Source organism: Nomascus leucogenys, chromosome 5, assembly GCF_006542625.1.
Source record: "Nomascus leucogenys isolate Asia chromosome 5, Asia_NLE_v1, whole genome shotgun sequence".
NCBI lineage: Eukaryota > Metazoa > Chordata > Mammalia > Primates > Hylobatidae > Nomascus > Nomascus leucogenys.
The window spans coordinates 56865737-56885554 of record NC_044385.1 but is presented as its reverse complement, the minus strand read 5'-3'; the positions used below and the strand labels follow the sequence as shown (position 1 = coordinate 56885554).

Here is a 19818-nt window from a genome sequence, read left to right as displayed (position 1 = left end):
GTGGCTCACACCTGTAATCCCAGCATTTTGGGAGGCCAAGGTGGGCGGATCACCTGAGGTCAGGAGTTCAACACCAGCCTGGCCAACATGGTGAAACCCCGTCTCTACTGAAAATACAAAAAAAATTAGTTGGGCATGGTGGCAGGCGCCTATAATCTCAACTACTCGGGAGGCTGAGGCAGGAAAATCGCTTGTACCTGTGAGGCGAAGTTTGCAGTGAGCTGAGAGCGCGCCACTGCACTCCAGCCTGGGCAAGAAGAGCGAAACTCTGTCCCAAAAACAACAACAATAACGACAACAAAAAGGCAAGATGATGGATAGTGGTGATGAACACTGTGGGGGAAAGGACTAGCTACTCACATGGTGGTTTCTCTCCCACTCCAATCTCTCATGTCGGGTAGTACAAACACAGGGCTACCCTCAGTTTGTAAAGCCCGCAGGGTTGACTAGAGCCTCAGGGTGAAGGCTAGGTCAGGATTTGAATCCAGATTATATGAGAGTCAACACATCCTACCAGCGATCTGCTATGCAAATAATGGAGCTTAACCTTCAGGTACCCTTTCTTTCACAAGCTCCCTTCAAGGCTCTGGGCAGGGCCTTAGCAATGCAGTCATTCTAAAACTTGCAAAAGTAAGATTTTAATGACAATGGTTAAAAGCCCTGTTTCTTTTCCCTTAGCTCTCCTTTCTAGTACCTTCCCCTTATTGGGCATCTTGGGATCTGGCTAAAAGGGGGTTGGGATGCAATTATTTTGGGTTATAGTTATGTGATTTATAGTCACTTTCATGGGGCTAGAAATAGTTTTCAAGAATACCCCTATTGCCCACTGTAGTGACTCATCTAGCATTATGACCCAATGTTGTAGGGCCAGAGGTCACATTTTGTTTTAAACCTGCCCTACAGCATCTGGCACTGGAAGAATGTAAATCATTGAGGAGTGACAAGGTTTGAAACATATGGCATCAGAGGCTAGTCTGTGGAAATTCCTCACACGTCTAAAATTTTTTTTTTTTTTTTTTTTGAGATGGAGTCTCGCTCTGTCACCCAGGCTGGAGTGCAGTGGCGAGACTTGGGCTTACCGCAACCTCTGCCTCCTGGGTTCAAGCGATTCTCCTGCCTCAGCCTCCCAAGTAGCTGGGAATACAGATGCATGCCACCACACCCGGCTGATTTTTGTATTTTTAGTAGAGAGGGGGTTTCACCATGTTGGCCAGGCTGGTCTTGAACTCCTGACCTCAGGTGATCCACCTGCTTTGGCCTCCCAAAGTGCTGGGAATACAGGTGTGAGCCACTGCACCTGGCCACACATCTAAAATTTTATTTATTTATTTTTTTTATTATGTTTTTTGAGATGGAGTCTTGCTCTGTCGCTCAGGCTGGAGTGCAGTGGTGTGATCTGTGGCAGTGGCAGCCTCTGCCTCCCGGGTTCCAGCGATTCTCCTGCCTCAGCCTCCTAGGTAGCTGGGATTACAGGCGCCCGCCACCACACCCGGCTAATTTTTTTGTGTTTTTAGTAGAGACAGGGTTTCACCGTGGTCTCGATCTCCTGACATCGTGATCCGCCTGCCTCGGCGTCCCAAAGTGCTGGGATTACAAGCGTGAGCCACCGCACCCAGCCTAAAATTTTAAATGGAAGAGTCAGTTATCACCAACAGCTGGTATGGTAGCAAGCCTCCAAGAAAGACCCCAATGATCCCTGGCTCCTGCTATCATGCCCTTGCTTAGTCTCCTCCCACATTATGCCAGTGTTAATCTGTGTGATCAATAAAATACAGAAGAAATGGTGGTATGTAATGCCCAAGGCTAGGTCATAAAAGGCATTGCAGCTTATACTGTCTATCTTAGTGTATTTCTCTCGTCATTCACTCTGGGAGAAGCTTGTTGCCTATATCCTGAGCAGCCCTACGGAGAGGCCCTCAGGGTGAGAAACTGAGGTCTCATCTCCTGTTAACAGCTATATGAGTTGACTTGGAAATGTATCTTCCAGCCCCAGTCAAGCCTTCAGATGACTGCAGTCCTGGCCAACTTGATTGCAAACTCATTAGAGACTCTGAGCCAGAACCACCCAGCCAAACTGCTTCTGAATTCCTGACCCACAGACACATGAAATAACAAATGTTTGATCGTTAAGCCACTATATTTTTGGGTGATTTGTTACATAGCAATAAATAATAGATTTAGTAAAAATGGTAGATCTTACCTGGTCAAGAGGGTATTAAATAATTCAATAATAATTCAATAAAGTCTTAGTGCTTATATATATATCTAAGAAACTTGATAGAAGCTGTACCAAATTTGACAATAATTATATATATATATATATTTTTTTCTTCTTTCTTTCTTTTTGACTGAGTCTCACTCTGTCGCCCAGGCTGAAGTGCAGTGGTACACAATCTCAGCTCACTGTAATCTCCACCTCCTGGGTTCAAGCGATTCTGCTGCCTCAGCCTCCCAAATAGCTGGAATTACAGGTGCATGCCACAACATCCAGCTAATTTTTGTATTTTTAGTAGACATGGGGTTTTACCATGTTGCCCAGGCTGGTCTTGAATTCCTGGGCTTAAGTGATCCACTGGCCTGGGCCTCCCATAGTGCTGGGATTACAGGCATGAGGCACTGTGCCCAGCCACAGAGTTGTTGTTGTTTTTTTTTTAATGTGTAATTTGTTGTGATTTCCTTTTCTAGTCTAAATATTCTCTTGAACCTAATTTTGTCTCAATAATTTTGCATTTTTTTCCCAAACTTTTTTTTTTTTTTTTTTTTTTTTGAGACGGAGTCTCACTCTGTCACCCAGGCACCCAGGCTGGAGTGCAGTGGCGCGATCTCGGCTCACTGCAAGCTCCGCCTCCCGGGTTCACGCCATTCTCCTGCCTCAGCCTCTCCTAGTAGCTGGGACTACAGGCGCCCGCCACCACGCCCGGCTAATTTTTTGTATTTTTAGTAGAGACGGGGTTTCACCGTGGTCTCGATCTCCTGACCTCGTGATCCACCCGCCTCGGCCTCCCAAAGTGCTGGGATTACAAGCGTGAGCCACCGCGCCCGGCCTCTTTTTCCCAAACTTTTGCTCTCAAAGCAAAAACACACTGAACGTCCCAAAAGATTTTGTCACTCACTGAAGAGGTCTAGAGACTGTTTAAAATCCATTTAGAATTTGAAGGGCAGTATGAGTAGGGGGAATCTGGCATTGTGTCCTTGGTTTAGATACTTCACCCCCACTTATAACATACAAAGGGCAAGCCCAGCCCCACCCCTGGGAATTGTGTGTGTATACATGGGGGCAGGGAAGGTTGGCATGTACACTCTCCAGACTCTTAGAGGGTTTCCCAACTAGTTTTCTCTCTCTGCAACAGCCTCAGCCTTTTTCTTCTGCCTTTTTTTTATTTGTGAGACGGGGTCTCTCTCTGTTGCCCAGGTTGGAGTGCAGTGGCGCAATCTTGGCTCACTGCAAACTCTGCCTCCTGGGTTCAGGTGATTCTCCTGCCTCAGACTCCTGAGTAGCTGGGATTACAGGCGGGTGCTACCACACCCGGCTAATTTTTTATTTTTAGTAGAGACAGGCTTTCGCCATGTTGGTCAGGCTGGTCTTCACCTCCTGACCTCTAGTGATCTGCTGGTCTGGGCCTCCCAAAGTGCTGGGATTACAGGCGTGAGCCACCCTGCCCAGCTTGCCCTCTTCAATGTCCTTATTACCCTATTATTTTTTCTTTCCCCCCTTGAGAGATACGAAACATGATTGTCTCCATCAGTAAAGGACTGGTGAAATAAATTGTAAAAAGAGGCTTACAGAGAGCGGGATGGGAGCTATTAAAAAGAATGTAGGCCGAAGTGGGCAGATTACCTGAGGTCAGAAGTTCCAGACCAGCCTGGCCAACATGGAGAAACCCCGTCTCTACTAAAAATGCAAAATTAGCCTGGCGTGGTGGTGCATTCCTGTAATCCCAGCTACTCAGGAGGCTGAGGCAGAAGAATAGCTTGAACCCGGAAGGTAGAGGTTACAGTGAACAGAGATTGTGCCATTGCACTGCAGCTTGGGAAACAAGAGTGAAACTCCGTCTCAAAAAAAAAAAAAAAAGAACATGGTAGGCCTCTAAGTGCTGATGACCATTAAAAGATATTCAAGATACACTGTAAAGTGAAAAAAGCAAATTGCAAAACAATATGTATAGTTTTAGCCTGTTCATATTTTCATTCATTCTAAGATGTACATCCTTTCCTAGCCTGTCACCTAGGCTGGAGTGCAATGGCGCGATCTCGGCTCACTGCAACTTCTACCTCCCAGGATCAAGCAATTCTCTTGCCTCGGCCTCCAAGTAGCTGGGATTACAGATGCGTGCCACCGTGCTGGGCTAATTTTTGTATTTTTAGTAGAGGCGGGATTTCACCATGTTGGCCAGGCTAGTCTGGAACTCCTGACCTTGTGATTCGCCCGCCTCAACCTCCCAAAGTGCTGGGATTACAGGCGTGAGCCACCCTGCCCGGCCGGCTTGTCAGTTTAATTGGCAGTTGTTGGTTTTTTTCTTCCACTTAGAGGCTTGTAAAATAAAAGTGTATCTTACAATCAATGATACTTTAGGTTTACTGAAATATGATCTAACTATAAACTATATATAGCACACTAGTCAGGCCAGGACTGCATCTTGGAAAGTCCTAGGTTGGGAAACCCTTAAGCTGTGTGGAGAGCCCTCTGGTAAAATTTAAAAACCCTAGGTGTTGTGGCACAGACAGAAATTGGTTACCAGTAAAAGTCACACAGACCAAAAAAATAAAGACCAAAACAAAAGAAAAAGAAAGAAAAAAGAAATTGGCTACCAGGAACTTGCTTATTAGGTCTGTTGACATGGCAATGCCAGAGCATTGTCATGTAAGGCAGAGATTGGAGCTAAGATTCTAAAGTTGTGGTTCTTACTTTGAAAGGAGATAAAAGCCCAGATATGAGGAGGCTCAGGACCCCTCTGCTCTGATAAATTCCCAGTCTTGGGCGGCCTGGGACTCGCACACCACCAAGCTGGCAGCTGGAAGAACAAGCACACGAGGAGATAAAAGGTGCCTGAAGTCCCATCTGCTTTATCATCAAGTGTTTCCTTTCTTAGTAGCGTAATTATATCCTTTACCCAAGTTAGGTAAAATGTTGCTACCTAATTAGAGTTCTGCTGAGCCACTACCCCAGGGGGACCTTGGGCTCCTATTATATGTGTAATATATTTAAGTATATTTTCAGTGTAAAAGCCAGAAAGGATATATGGTAAGTTAATAAGAGCTATTTCTCAAGAATGAGATTAATAGAGATTTTAACTTTCTACTCTATATATTTCTGTATTAAGTTTCTAAAAAAACTTACGTGTATTACTTTTTTTTTTTTGAGATGGAGTCTTACTCTGTCGCCAGGTTGTTGTGCAGTGGTGCAATGTCAGCTCACTGCAACCTCTGCCTCCTAGGTTCAAGCGATTCTCCTGCCTCAGCCTCTCCAGTAGCTGGGACTACAGGCACGTGCCACCACGGCTAGCTAATTTTTGTATTTTTGGTAAAGACAAGGTTTCACCATGTTGGCCAGGATGGTCTCAATCTCTTGACCTTGTGATCCGCCTGCCGAGGCCTCCCAAAGTGCTGGAATTACAGTAGTGAGCCACCGCGCCCAGCGACGTGTATTACTTTTATAACCGGGGGAAAAGGTAAAAACATTCAAAAGGGAAAATAAGGGACAATGTTAATAATGAAGCGAGGATGAGACTGCTGATTGCGACCTCCAACTAACCCTCCGGAATTTTGTCACGAGCATGAATTACTTTTTCAATACACAAATTTGCTTTAAGAAATCAAAGAAACGCCCCCAAAGCCCAATCTCACTTCTTCAAGTAAAAATAAACTAACAAATCATTCTACATTGCATGCTTAGGAAAGGTACGGTTTATTTCTATATTAAATGTATACATGGTTTGGGAGATTTACTCATTAAGCAAACACTTTGGTAAGAATAAATTGAGCGCTTACTGAATGGTAGGTAGTCTCAGTTCCTGCGGCCCTCCCGCTTATTACCTCATTTGATTTAAAAACAAAAACAAAAACAAAACGTTATGAAAGCCGGCTTCAAGGTATTCCTTTGAAGGGAAGGGACTCCCCGACCCAGCACCTCCCCCGTCACGTGACCCTGTGACCCGGAGCAGCCATCTTAGGCATCGCCTCATAGAGGAACTACATCTTCCAGAACCCTCGCGCCCTGCGTCGTGCTGGCACTTTTACCGGCCGGGCCTTAGAGCGGAGCCTGTAGCCGGGCGCCATCTTTGACGCTGGCAGTCTTGGTTTTCTGCTGGTGCTGCTGCTGCTGGGAGGACGACGGACGGCAGCGGCCAAGCAAGAAGAAAGACGTGGCAGCAAGCGGGAGTCGGGGATAGTGTCATCGGTTCGGTAAAGTTTCTGTTCTCTGGTAACTAGACCCGTTTTTTTGATTCCCGGGTGGCTTGGGGCCGGGGAGGTGGGGGAGAGGGCGAGGGGAGTGGCAGCGGCCTCCCCTCGCCCCTGGGTCGCGGCCTATCCCGGGAAGTCAGAGCGGATCCTTCAGCTTCGCCGTAACGACCCCTCCCCCCCACCTCCCGGTCGCGGCCCTCGCCGGGGCTGGCTGGGAGCCCCAGGCTCCCGCTCACTTTTCCCATCCTCCCCACCCCCACCCCCCACCCCCTTCACCCCACCCCTACGGCGCCTGCTCCTTTCCCAGCCACCCTTCCTCCCCTCCCCCACATCCGGTGTTCGCTAATCTCGGGGAGCCCGGAGCAGCCCCCGAAAACCGACTGTTCCCCCGAATCCCGAAGAGAGAACTGACAGTAGATTGCTTTCTTCGGGGCAACAGTTTCTCTAGTTGAGTGGACCCTCACTGCCTAAATCAATCAGACTGAGTGCCGGGCGCTGAATTTACCTACTCTCATTCCTCTCCAGGGTCCCACTACTTTGGAGCTTGTCTCAAACTCCACATACAGAAAGCCACCGACCTTATTCCGGTATCCTACACCCATTCCCCACCCTCATTACACTCCCACCCCTGGCCCTCAGCGTCGGAGTCAAGAGCAACAGGGATACTTCCGTTCTCCTTGTAGGATTGGTGAAACCGTAATGAAGAACACCCCTAAACTCCCATAATCGGTGCGGATTCCTATGGGGAAGGCCTATATTGTTGACATCTTCCAGGCCTTGGTTCTGGACCTTGAGAAGGAGGCTGTGGAACTAGAGATAGCGATGCTTTTTAGGGTAAATGTGTGTAGGTATTGGGGGAAGGGGAGGGATCAATCGAAAAGAAATGGAAGTGGTTTAAAGTTCATACTTCACTTTTTGCTATCCCTATAGCGTCCAACTTGTGAGTTACTTACAGGCTGTAAAAGCTTCTCCAGTCTAAAAATATCTGAAGACTAAACTTGAGTTAACTCTTAATACAAACAGTACTTTGAAAGTGCAGCATTTAACCTTGCTTTAAAATTTTATTCTCAAAGCATTTTTTTCCAGCCACTCACATTTTAAAAGGTTGTATTACTTTTAGTTAGAACTGAAAGGGCTCAACTAGCATTTGCTGTGACCAGTATGCGGAGTCTGTGTTGGCTTTCCAGAATTGACTTTTTGGGTTGTATTGGCAAATCACAGTCCTAAATGATGAATGTTGAATGATGCACTATGTTTTTGTTTAAATGAGATTTCCTGAAAATAGTTAATTTCAGAATTAAGGGAAATTGATGTCACTATCATGAGGCATCATAAAAAAATATATTTTACAAGGTGAAGGCATTTCAAGCAGATACAGTTCTTGATGAAGCAGGAAGAACATGGATCTGGAATTTGGAAGACCTGGCTTCTAGCTGCTACTAACCAATTCTGTGACTCTGGGAAAGGGGGACTCAGTTCTTACTTCTGTAACATGAGGACACTGGACTATTTGAATTCAGAACTTAGAAAATTGGAAGGGACCTTAAAGCCCTCTAAGAAAGAGTTCGGGAATGTTCTCCATTGCTGTCACTTTTCCTCCAAAAATAACCTGGCTTGGAAGTTATTGGTCCAGTGGGAATTTGATTCCCCATAGAAATTGGAGAAAAGGTAATGCAAATAGAGAGGAACAGCTGTATTTCTGCTTGAGTAACAAACCCACTAACAGATTCTGGTACGAATTGTGGAGACATAAAGAGAATGAGTGTATGTACTTTAAGTGTACCAGTTTCTTCACTCTCTCCTGGCAGAAGATGCAGCGCTTTTAGTGATTCTGGGATTCTGGGATGTGTTCCTATTAATTCTAATACAGATGAAGAAGATGTGGTAGAGGAAAAGATGGTAGCAGAAGGAGTGAATAAAGAGGCAAAACAGCCTGCTAAAAAGAAAAGAAAGAAGGGTTTGCGAATTAAGGGGAAAAGGCGTCGAAAAAAATTGATTCTTGCCAAAAAGTTTAGTAAGGATTTGGGATCTGGGAGGCCTGTTGGAGATGCCCCTGCTTTGTTAGCTTCCAATGACCCTGACCAGGATGAAGAAAGTCTTTTTGAGAGCAATATAGAAAAACAGATCTATCTACCTAGTACTAGAGCCAAGACCTCCATTGTGTGGCACTTCTTTCATGTTGACCCCCAGTACACCTGGCGGGCTATTTGTAACCTCTGTGAGAAAAGCGTCAGCAGGGGTAAACCGGGTAGCCATCTTGGTACATCTACTCTTCAACGACATTTGCAAGCAAGGCATTCACCTCATTGGACCAGGGCCAACAAGTTTGGAGTTACTAGTGGAGAGGAGGACTTTACCTTGGATGTATCTTTATCTCCCTCTTCTGGAAGCAATGGAAGCTTTGAATATATTCCTACTGATCCATTAGATGATAATAGAATGGGTAAGAAGCATGATAAATCAGCATCTGATGCCCTAAGGGCAGAAAGAGGGAGATTTCTCATCAAAAGTAACATTGTCAAGCATGCTTTAATTCCTGGAACTAGAGCCAAGACATCTGCCGTTTGGAATTTTTTTTATACTGATCCTCAGCACATCTCAAGAGCTGTGTGTAATATATGTAAAAGAAGTGTGAGCCGGGGTAGGCCAGGGTCCCACTTAGGGACTTCAACACTTCAACGACACCTGCAAGCCACACATCCTATCCATTGGGCTGTTGCCAACAAAGACAGTGGTGCTGTTGCAAGTGGATTAGATGAAGCTGAGACTGAGAGAAGTGATCTCTTGAGTGATACCTTGCATGGAGAAAAGTCTACAGGCAGCCAAGATTTAACAGCTGAGGACCTTAGTGACTCTGATTCAGATGAACCTATGTTAGAGGTTGAAAATAGATCTGAAAGTCCTATTCCCGTTTCAGAGCAAGGCACTCTGATGCATGCGCAGGAGAGAGAAACAACATGTGGAAATCCAGTCTCAAGTCAAATAAGTCAGGCAATTATCCAAATGATTGTGGAGGATATGCATCCTTACAACTACTTCTCAACTCCAGCCTTTCAGAGGTTCATGCAGATTGTGGCCCCTGATTATAGGTTGCCATCAGAGACTTACTTTTTCACTAAGGCTGTACCTCAGTTATATGATTGTATCAGAGAAAAAATTTTCTTAACTTTAGAGAATGTTCAGAGCCAAAAGATACACCTGACTGTTGACATATGGACCCATGACCCATCCACTGACTATTTTATTGTGACTGTACACTGGGTTTCTTTGGAAACTGCGTCTTTTCTCAATAATGGCAGGATCCCCGATTTTAGAAAGTGGGCAGTGCTTTGTGTTACAGGTTTGGCTAAAGACTGTTTGATAACCAATATTTTACAAGAATTAAATGACCAGATTGGTCTGTGGCTTTCTCCAAATTTCCTTATCCCTAGCTTCATTGTTTCTGACAATTCCTCTAATGTGGTACATGCAATCAAAGATGGTGGTTTTACCCATGTGCCATGCTTCCTGCATTGTTTAAATATGGTCATTCAGGACTTTTTCTGCGAGCACAAAAGCATTGAGAATATGTTAGTGGCTGCCAGGAAAACTTGTCATCATTTTAGTCATTCGGTCAAGGCCCGTCAGATACTGCAAGAGTTCCAAAATGATCACCAACTTCCATGGAAGAATTTGAAGCAGGATGAAACTGGCCATTGGATTTCTACTTTTTATATGTTAAAATGGCTCTTGGAGCATTGCTACTCAGTTCACCATAGTCTTGGTAGAGCCAGTGGAGTTGTGCTCACCTCACTTCAGTGGACTCTAATGACTTATGTTTGTGATATTCTTAAGCCATTTGAGGAGGCTACCCAGAAAGTGAGTGTGAAGACCGCAGGATTGAATCAGGTGCTACCCCTAATCCATCATCTACTCCTTTCCTTGCAGAAACTCAGAGAAGATTTTCAAGTCAGAGGTATTACTCAGGCCCTCAATCTGGTGGATAGTTTATCTCTGAAACTTGAAACGGATACCCTACTAAGTGCCATGCTTAAATCCAAGCCCTGTGTCTTGGCTACTTTGTTAGATCCTTGCTTTAAAAACAGTTTGGAAGACTTTTTTCCTCAAGGTGTTGATTTAGAAACTTATAAGCAGTTCCTTGCAGAAGAGGTCTGTAATTATATGGAATCTTCACCAGAGATCTGCCAAATTCCAACTTCAGAAGCTTCTTGTCCCTCAGTTACAGTGAGAGCTGATTCATTTACCTCATCTCTAAAAGAAGGCACCTCCAATTCAGGTTCTGTTGATAGCTCAGCTGTAGACAATGTTGCCCTTGGAAGCAAAAGCTTCATGTTCCCTTCTGCTGTAGCAGTTGTGGATGAGTACTTCAAAGAGAAGTATTCAGAGCTCTCAGGAGGTGATGACCCTTTAATTTACTGGCAGAGGAAGATAAGCATATGGCCGGCTTTGACCCAGGTTGCCATCCAGTATCTAAGTTGCCCCATGTGTAGTTGGCAATCTGAATGTATCTTTACTAAAAATAGCCACTTTCATCCAAAACAGATCATGAGCCTGGACTTTGACAATATAGAACAACTGATGTTTCTGAAAATGAACTTGAAAAATGTTAACTACGATTATTCTACATTGGTTCTGAGCTGGGATCCTGAGCAGAATGAAGTTGTTCAAAGCAGTGAAAAAGAAATACTGCCTTAATTTCTTTTTCTCCATTTAAAATGGGCAACGTTTTGCTGTGTTACTGTATCTTAATAGCTATAGTTGTTAAATATAATCATTATCTTTATAAACACATCTGGGGAAACCTGAAATCACACAAGGGCTGAAAATTCCTCAGAGGCAATATAATTTTGATAAAATGAAGACTGAAGATTTCATAGCTATAACTGTGTCGCTAGCACTTGAAAATTTTGCTTATACCAATGAGAGAGCAAAGATATTTTTAATTAAAAAAAATATAGTGCAGCATTGAAAGGCCTTAGGCTTTCTGCCTGGTAGATTGAACTAGTAATTGGTTTTAAGTAAAATTTCCCCCACCATGGGAAATTTTATTGCTCGGAAATCAACGAAATGAGAAAAAAGTACACTAGGCTGGCATTCCTCCTGCCCGTTTTTCTGTTTCCTTAAAAACCCTGATGCTTAATTACAACTTGGCAAAAGGAAAACCCGTGAAATTGTTTTATATTTGGAAATTTCTAATTGCCTCCTCATACTGGTCAGCTTTATACTTTCAAATTGTTGAGTGTGATAGTGTTACGCTTTAGAATTGGATCTTTTATAAAAGGGAAATATTAGAAAACAATTAGGAAAATATACTTTTAGTCTTTGAAATGACTGTTTTAACCTTTATATTATAAAAATAACAAAGATTGTGTAGATATTTTCAAATAATTTCTGGGTAAAAACAGACTAAAACGTTTGCAAGAATTGGAAAAGATTGAATGGGAATTGTAATGAGAGCCCTTTGAACATGCTTGGAAAAACCCAGTAGACATTTCCCAAAGATTGTTTCTGTAATTTTAGGTAATCTTTTTAAAAACATACTTAATGACCCATAATACAGTATCAACTGTGCGGTTATTTTGGCTACTGAATTCTTAATGAAAACTAAGCAGTCGGTATTTTTATGTGTTAGGAATCATTGGTGAAATGAGTGAATTGATCTCATTTTAAGATCCCTTTCTACTCTGAAAGTATGTTTCTGAGATTGAGTAGGAGGCCAGAAAATGATGACTTTTAGTAAAAGTCTATTAAAAGTTTCAGACTGAATAACTAATGTGAGATCCCAATTTTCCTTTTTTTCATTTTAGATTTGGGGATATTCCCTGCCCAAAAAATTCCTGGAAAATTGACTAGTATTAAGTGTGAGTAAAAGGTGTCCACTTTTTTTTAAGTTTTGATTTTAGTTTTGTCTTGGATAGTATTTGGCAAGATTTAGCCTAGAAATTATGTAGTATTTATTACATAAGAATCAAAATTGCTTTGTTACTGGGCTGGTTTCAAAGTTTAGAACTCATTTCTATGTATCAAAATCGGGTTTTTTTTTGTTTTTGATTTTTTTTTTTAATTCTTAAATGGTAAATATGCCATTGTGAAATGAAATCTCAACACCAAAAGTTTACCCTTTTACTAACTGGAGTAAATGTATACTTACAAAGTCTTTAGCTGTAGCCATTAGTAGTAAAGAATTTGGACCTAGGCTGCGTAAGCAAGCCTTTCCAGGGCCACTATTTAATGGCAAACCAGTGACACTGGTGTTGATACAAAATAAGAAATAAATTTTCCCTTAGATAAAGCTTTCTGTGTTTTGACAGTGCCAGTTTAGAATGGCTGTAATGCTGCTCTGCCTTCTACAGCTTGCTGCACCACTCTGTAGTTACTCTATTACCATACGTTTCTATCTTTTTTGGTTAAACACTCCCTGATGACGATGATGGATATATATACATACATCCATATTATACATAATGATATGTGTAAGGATTTACCTTCATCTTTATTTTATGGGCTGGGCAAAATTTAGTGTAACAATAACTTCATGATACTTTGGTATAAGAGTAAGTTCTTTATTTTTATAATGAACCCAAATCTAAAGTCTTTTATAGTGCATTTTAAAAGGGGAAACTTATCCAAATGTTATATTTCTATACATTTTTGTGTATATGTGTGTGTGTGTATAAGCCAGTTAGTATATATCTGTATGTATATTATATACATAAAACACTATATTTTTACATACAAGTATGCTTTTATTATACAGATAATAAAGATGGGGGAAGGTTTCTGTTTTTTTCTTAATAGGTGAAGAAATCTTGAAGACCAGAAATTGGATCTTACTGAAAAACTGATTTTTTTTTTTGTTTTTTTTAAATTATATTGTTCAGCTATGGAAGATGGATTTTTTTTTTCATGATCCTTTGACTCTCAAGTTCATCTTTAAATGAACTCTTTTTTTTTGTTTGTTTGTTTTTGTTTTTGAGGAGATAACTAACCCTAGCTGTCTCCAGTCTGACAAAGGTTATTTGAATGGACTTAATCTCCCAGTAGTTGGGAGATGTTCTAAAAACACATGCTGTGTTTGAATTGTGGCTGAGAGGTTTTCTTGGCAATGTGAGGAGGAAAATTTTTTCTGCCTCATTATTATTAATTCATGGATTGAGTGTTGGTTCGACCTACAGGCGTAATAGATTGGAACTCAGTGAAGACACAGACGTTCCTGTTGAGAGCAACCAGCTAATGTAAGTGGGGAAGCAGGCATTTTTGGCATGAAAGGAGTGAACGTTCTTGTCATTTAAGGCATAATTTTCATGGATCAGTAAGAAATTAAAAGGCCATTGTTCAGACATTTTTGCTTGTACATAATTGTTTACAAATTTTTAGTTTTGGGATGGAAACATATTTTTTTCTTTCTTTCTTTTTTCTTTTTTGGAGACAGAGTTTTACTCTTGTCCCCCAGACTGGAGTGCAATGGCATGATCTTGGCTCACTGCAACCTCCTGCTCCCGGGTTCAAGCAGTTCTCCTGCCTCAGCTTCCTGGGTAGCTGGGATTACAGGCGTGCACCACTACACCCAGATAATTTTTGTATTATTAGTGGAGATGAAGTTTCACCATGTTGGCCAGGCTGGTCTGGAATTCCTCACCTCAGGTGATCCACCAGCCTCAGCCTCCCAAAGTGCTGGGATTACAAGCCTGAGCCACCGCCCCTGGCCCATAGTTTTTCTTTGTTTTGATAATGTATGTACATTGTAAAAAGGGTAAAAACAGCATAGCCAAAGTGAAATCTTCCTGTAATTCCATCTCCTTGGAGAAAAGCACTGGGTTATTTTGTTTCGTTTTGAAACAGGGTCTTGTTCTCTGTCACTGAGGCTGGAGTGCAGTGGCATGATCATAGCTCACTACAACGTCAAACCCCTGGGCTTAAGAGATCCTATTGCCGAAGCCTCCTGAGTAGTTGGAACTACAGGTGTGCACCACTGTACCTGGCTACTTTTTAAAACGTTTTGTAGAGATGGAGTCTCCCTGTGTTCCTCAGGCTGGTCTCAAACTCCTGGGTTCAAGCAGTCTTCCTGCCTTGGCCAACCAAAGTGTTGGGATTACAGGCGTGAGCCACCATGCCTGGCCTCCCATTCCTTTTTAAATAACGATTCTAGATGATTTTATAATCGAGTTCCAGTAATAAACTCTCATTGGGATTTTTGACTTGAATTACATTCGATGTCTGCATTATTTTGGGGATAAGTAATTTCTTTAATCCTCTATTTATTCATTATCCAGGTCTTCTGTGCCTTAGTAGTTTCATAGTTTTTTGGTTTTGTTTTTAATTTAGTGTGGGTCTTGCATACTTCTTCATTTTCTTCCTGTATATCTTTTTATTGTGAATGGTCTCTTCCTGTATATCTTTTTACTGTGAATGGTACTCTGCCATCATCTGAATGATTACTGCTGGTATGAAGGAAATTTACTCCTTCTTGTAGATCTTATATTTTTATTACTTTCAATTTGTTTTAGTTGATAGATTTTCTAGTTTGCAACCATGTAATCTGCAGGTTCTGGATTTTTTTCTTTTTTGCCTCATTTTTTTTTTTTTTTTTTTGAGATGGAGTATTGCTTTTGTTGCCTAGGCTGGAGTGCAGTGGTGCTGTCTTGGCTCATTGCAACCTCTGCCTCCTGGGTTCAAGTGATTCTTTTGTCTCAGCCTCCCAAGTAGCTGAGATTACAGGCGCATGCCACCATGCCTGGCTAATTTTTGTATTTTTAGTAGAGATGGGGTTTCATCATATTGGCCAGGCTAGTCTCAAACTCCTGACCTCAGGTGATCTGCCCACCTCGGCCTCCTAAAGTGTTGGGATTACAGGCGTGAGCTATTGTGCCCAGCCTGTCTCGTCTTTAATATATGTTTGTAATTTATGCCTTTTTTTCCTTTTAAAAAAATTGAGTAAATAAATATCCTATTCATCAAATATCAAGAAATATTCATTATTGATTTCAAGATGTATTGAGGAAACCACAGAATCAAAATACCCACTTCTGATACAGTAGTGATTTTTTTTTTTTTTTTTTTTTTTGAAGACGGAGTTTCGCTCTTGTTGCCCAGGCTGGAGTGCAATGGCGCGATCTCGGCTCACCGCAACCTCCGCCTCCCAGGTTCAAGCAATTCTCCTACCTCAGCCTCCTGAGTAGCTGGGGTTACAGGCATGCACCACAACGCCCGGCTAATTTTTTTGTATTTTTAGTAGAGATGGGGTTTCTCCATGTTGAGACTGGTCTCGAACTCCCGACCTCAGGTGATCCGCCCACCTCGGCCTCCCAAAGTGCTGGGATTACAGGCATGAGCCACCACGCCCAGCCCGATTTTTTTTTTTTTTTTTTTTTTTTAAGACGGAGTCTCACTCTGTTGCCCAGGCTGTGGGGCGATCTTGGCTCACTGCGATCTCCGCCTCCTGGGTTCAAGCGATTCTCCTGCTTCAGCCTCCTGAGAGTAGGACTACAGGCGCCCATCACCACACCCGGCTAATTTTTTGTATTTTTAGTAGAGATGGGGTTTCACCGTGTTGACCAGGCTGGTCTTGAACTTCTGACCTTGTGATCTGCCTGCCTCAGCCTTTCAAAGTGCTGGGATTACAGGTGTGAGCCACCGCGCCCAGCCAGAATCAAGTTTTAGTACAAAGAAAGCATTTCCCAAGCAATGAGTCTCAAAGGAAAAAAATAGAAGAGCAATGTAATTAAACTTTCCTTCAAAGAAAGGACAGAAACATATCTGTTATGGTAAATTTGGAAAGATCAGTATTTCATAGTCCTATAATATGTTTTACATGATGTACTTAAATGCAAATGTATGAAGCAGGGATCTGTGGCAATCCAAATTCATCCACCAGAACTCCATCCTTGTTTTTTGTGACAGTGGGAACACCTTCTGGAATTACAGGTGCAGATGCTGCCTCATCTAAATAGAACTGTCTTGGTCCGCCACAAGCTCATCACCCAGTGTATCCAACTCTGCTTCTAGGTCGTCTTCATCTAATTCTGGGCCGCCATAACTGCAACTCAGTGCTTCTTGGATTTCATTTGCATCTTCCATCATGTCCACTAGCTGGTCTTGTAAATTCTCAGTCTGGTCAGTTTTCACTTGCTTGTGTACCTTCATTTCCTTTGCTCCCAGTTTCATAGCATCAACCGTGGTCTTGGTATCCTTCAGTGACTGAATGGTGTAATTGACTTGTTTCATGTTGAATGACTATTGGGTGCGATTGTCCTGCTGCTGCTCATACATCCGCTTTTGTTTTAAAATCGCAAGGCTTTCTGCGTAATCATATTCTTTGTAGGACCCCCTCTCATCTTGATCTGGTCCTTATACTTCACTAGCTCAGCATCCAATCTAGAAATCTTGTCAGTGGATTCTGCCCTGCTGTCCACCATGCCAATGCAGTCATTCAGGCTGGGCAGCGGAGCGTTAATTTCACTTGCCTGAAGAATCAGTTTATCTTGAGTGGTTGTGAAGGAACCCAAACACCTTTTTTTCTTTTTCCTTTTTTTTATTTTTTTTTTTTTTGAGACGGAGTCTCGCTCTGTCACTAGGCTGGAGTGCAGTGGCGTACTCTTGGCTCACTGCAGCCTCCGCCTTCTGGGTTCAAGCGATTCTCCTGCCTCAGCTTGCCGAGTAGCTGGGATTACAGGCATCTGCCATCATGCCTGGCTAATTTTTGTATTTTTTAGTAGAGATTAGGTTTCACCATGTTGGCCAGGCTGGTCTCAAACTCCTGGACTCAAGTGATCAGCCCACCTAGGCCTCGCAAAGTGCTGGGATTGTAGGCATGAGCCACCGTTCCCGGCCTAACACCTTTTTTTCTTAATGCATATACTAGAACATCTGGAACAGTGTTGAAAGATGGTGAAGACAGTTGAATGGGTGTCCTTCTTTCATTTATCTTGAGTTAGTTTACCTCTAGTGTTTTACCATATTGCATATGCTGATGATTTCTGGTGATTATGTGCATTTATGCTAGGAAGTACCTTATAATTTACCAAGTTTTTGTTGAGTGGATATTGCACCTCAGGTTCCTTTTTTTTTTTTTTTTTTTTTTTTTGTGCTATTTGGTAAAAAAAGACTACTTCAAATACTTTTCTTCACTTTTTAACCATTTTTTCTTTTTTGAAGTCTTTCAAAAATTACTACAGGATTTTGTTTTTTGTTTTTTACCCCTTTTACTCTAGTAAATATAATGAGTTTCCTAATGTTAACCCATTCCTAGTCCCAGCATAAACCTTTTTGATTATGTAGTGTTATTTTTATTTATTTTATTTTAATTTTTATTTAGAGATGGAGTCTCATTGTGTTGCCCAGGCTGGTCTCAAACTCCTAGCCTCAAGTCAGTAATCCTCCCAAAGCTCTGGGATTACAGGCATGAGCTACCATACCTGACCATGTTACTATTTTAATATACAGCTGGTTCAATTTGCTAATGCTTTATTTAGGATTTTTTATCTGTGTCATAAATCAGATGTCCAAAGCAGCTGTTTTAAACATTTTTAAAATTTTTATTTATTTATTTAGAGACAGTGTCTTGCTCTTTTGCCCAGGTTAGAATACAGTGATGTGATCATAGCTCAGTGCAGCCTCAAACTCCTGGGCTCAAGGCTTCCTCCAGTGTCAGCCCCCTGAGTAGCTGGGATTACAAACGTGACTCACTATGCCTGGCTATTGGTAAAAATATTATGACTGTTTTTTGAGTTTGTAATATATGTGGCACAAAGTTTTGTTTTGTCTTGCTGTTTTTTTTTTTTTTTTTTAGAGATAGAGTCTCGCTCTGCCTCCCAGGCTGGAGTGCAGTGATGTGATCATAGCTCACTGCAGTCTCAAACTCCTGGGCTCAAGTGATCCTTCTAGCTCAGCCTCCCAAGTAGCTAGGACCACAGATGCATGGACCATGCCCAGCTAAATTTTTTTTTCTTTTGGGAGAGAGACATGGTCTCACTATGTTGCCCAGGCTTATTTATTTATTTTTTGAGAGAGGGTCTTGCTCTGTTGCCCAGACCAGAGTGCAGTGGGGCAGTCACGGCTCACTGCAGCTTCAACCTCTTGGGCTCAAGCAATTCTTCTGCCTCAGCCTCCCGAGTAGCTGGGAGTAAAGACATGTGCCACCATACCTGGCTGATTTTTTAATTTATTGTAGAAGCTGGGTCTCACTATGTTGCCCAGGCTGGTCTTGAACTCCTGGGTTCAAGCAGTCCTCCTGTCTCAGCCTCTCAAAGTGCTGGCATTACAGATGTGAGCCACCATGCCTGGCCTGTTTTGTTTTTTTTTCTACTTTTATTGAGTACTTTTTTGTAAATTCTCTTTCTTCAGTTAGAATACTTTCTTGAGTATTTTTCAAAAGTATAAGTACATAGGTGATAATACTTTTTGAGAATTTTTGTATCTAAAAACTTCTAAGTTCTGAGCTATCTGTGAAATGTAGTTTGAAATTCTAAACTTAAAGGTCATAATCTCCCTTAAATTCTGGATGAATAGCATTTTGTCTTTTGGCATTTAGAGATTCAGATGAGAGGTCTAATAATGTCAAGTCTGATTTTCTTTCCTTTGTTGTCAATCTGATTTTTCCTGAAAGTTTGTATGATTTTGTCTTTACCATTGGAATTCAAAAATTTTACCATGTCTGTGTATAGCAGAGATGTCTTTAAAGTAAAGTTCTGCCTGGCATTTGATGATCTCCTTTAATGTAAAGACTCAAGTCCATCAAATTTAGGGAAATGTTCTTATATTGTTTCTTTCATAATCTCTACAAATTCCATTTCTTTTTAGGATTTCTATTTATAGAAACTGAGTTTTCTGGAATTATTTTCATTTCATATACAATTTCTCTCTTAGTGACATATGTTGGCATTTTTGCTTTGGATTCGTGGAGATGTTGTGTCAGTAATCTCTTGTAATTCAGTTATTATGTTTTTCATCAGTGTTTATTCTGTTCTTTCCTTTACTGAAATCTATTTTTGAAGGTAGAGGCTGGAAATTTGAGTCTTCATCTTCTTCGTTGTCATCGCCATTATCTTCTTTTTCTTCTTCATTATTATTATTATTTTATTTATTTTTTTGAGAAGGCATTTCTCTGTTGTTGCCCAGGCTGGAGTGCAATGGCACAATCTTGGCTCACTGCAACCTCCACCTCCCGGGTTCAGGTGATTCTCCTGCCTCAGCCTCCCAAGTAGCTGGGATTACAGGCATGCGCCACCATGCCCAGCTAATTTTGTATTTTTAGTAGAGGCGGGCTTTCACCATGTTGGTCAGGCTGGTCTCGAACTCCTGACCTCAGGTGATCCACCTGCCTCGGCCTCCGAAAGTGCTAGGATTAAGCATGAGCCACCACACCCAGCCTGAGTTTTCTTATTTTTGAAGTTTTGTTTTCTTCCCACTGTTTTTTTT

The 19818-nt window shown here is 42.0% G+C and overlaps 2 protein-coding genes and 1 pseudogene across 21 annotated transcripts in view; 2 read left to right on the top strand and 1 right to left on the bottom strand.

The window, feature by feature from the left end:
* Positions 1-6163: 6163 nt before the first annotated feature.
* Positions 6164-19818, top strand: part of ZC3H11A (zinc finger CCCH-type containing 11A) — a 58916-nt gene continuing 45261 nt past the window's right edge. For 2 of the 20 annotated variants that reach the window (XM_030813204.1, XM_003273144.3), the window contains exons 1-4: positions 6164-6402; positions 6928-7131; positions 12210-12263; positions 13578-13637. The gene's annotated coding sequence lies outside the window, so the exon portion shown is untranslated. Of the gene's footprint in view, positions 6422-6927; positions 7237-12209; positions 13638-19818 lie in introns of all 20 variants that reach the window. The other 18 variants (XM_030813202.1, XM_030813185.1, XM_030813198.1 and 15 more) reach the window with 17 other exon arrangements.
* On the top strand, positions 7243-11193 carry ZBED6 (zinc finger BED-type containing 6). Its single transcript, XM_003273147.3, has one exon. It carries the CDS (start codon positions 8161-8163, stop codon positions 11095-11097), a length of 2937 nt encoding a protein of 978 aa, XP_003273195.1. The 5' UTR covers positions 7243-8160; the 3' UTR covers positions 11098-11193.
* On the bottom strand, positions 15986-16944 carry LOC105739755 (annotated as a pseudogene).

What these genes read in the sequence shown, in the direction of transcription:
- ZBED6 (XM_003273147.3), top strand. Translation starts at nt 8,161, where the DNA reads ATGAGTGTATGTACTTTAAGTGTACCAGTTTCTTCACTCTCTCCTGGC.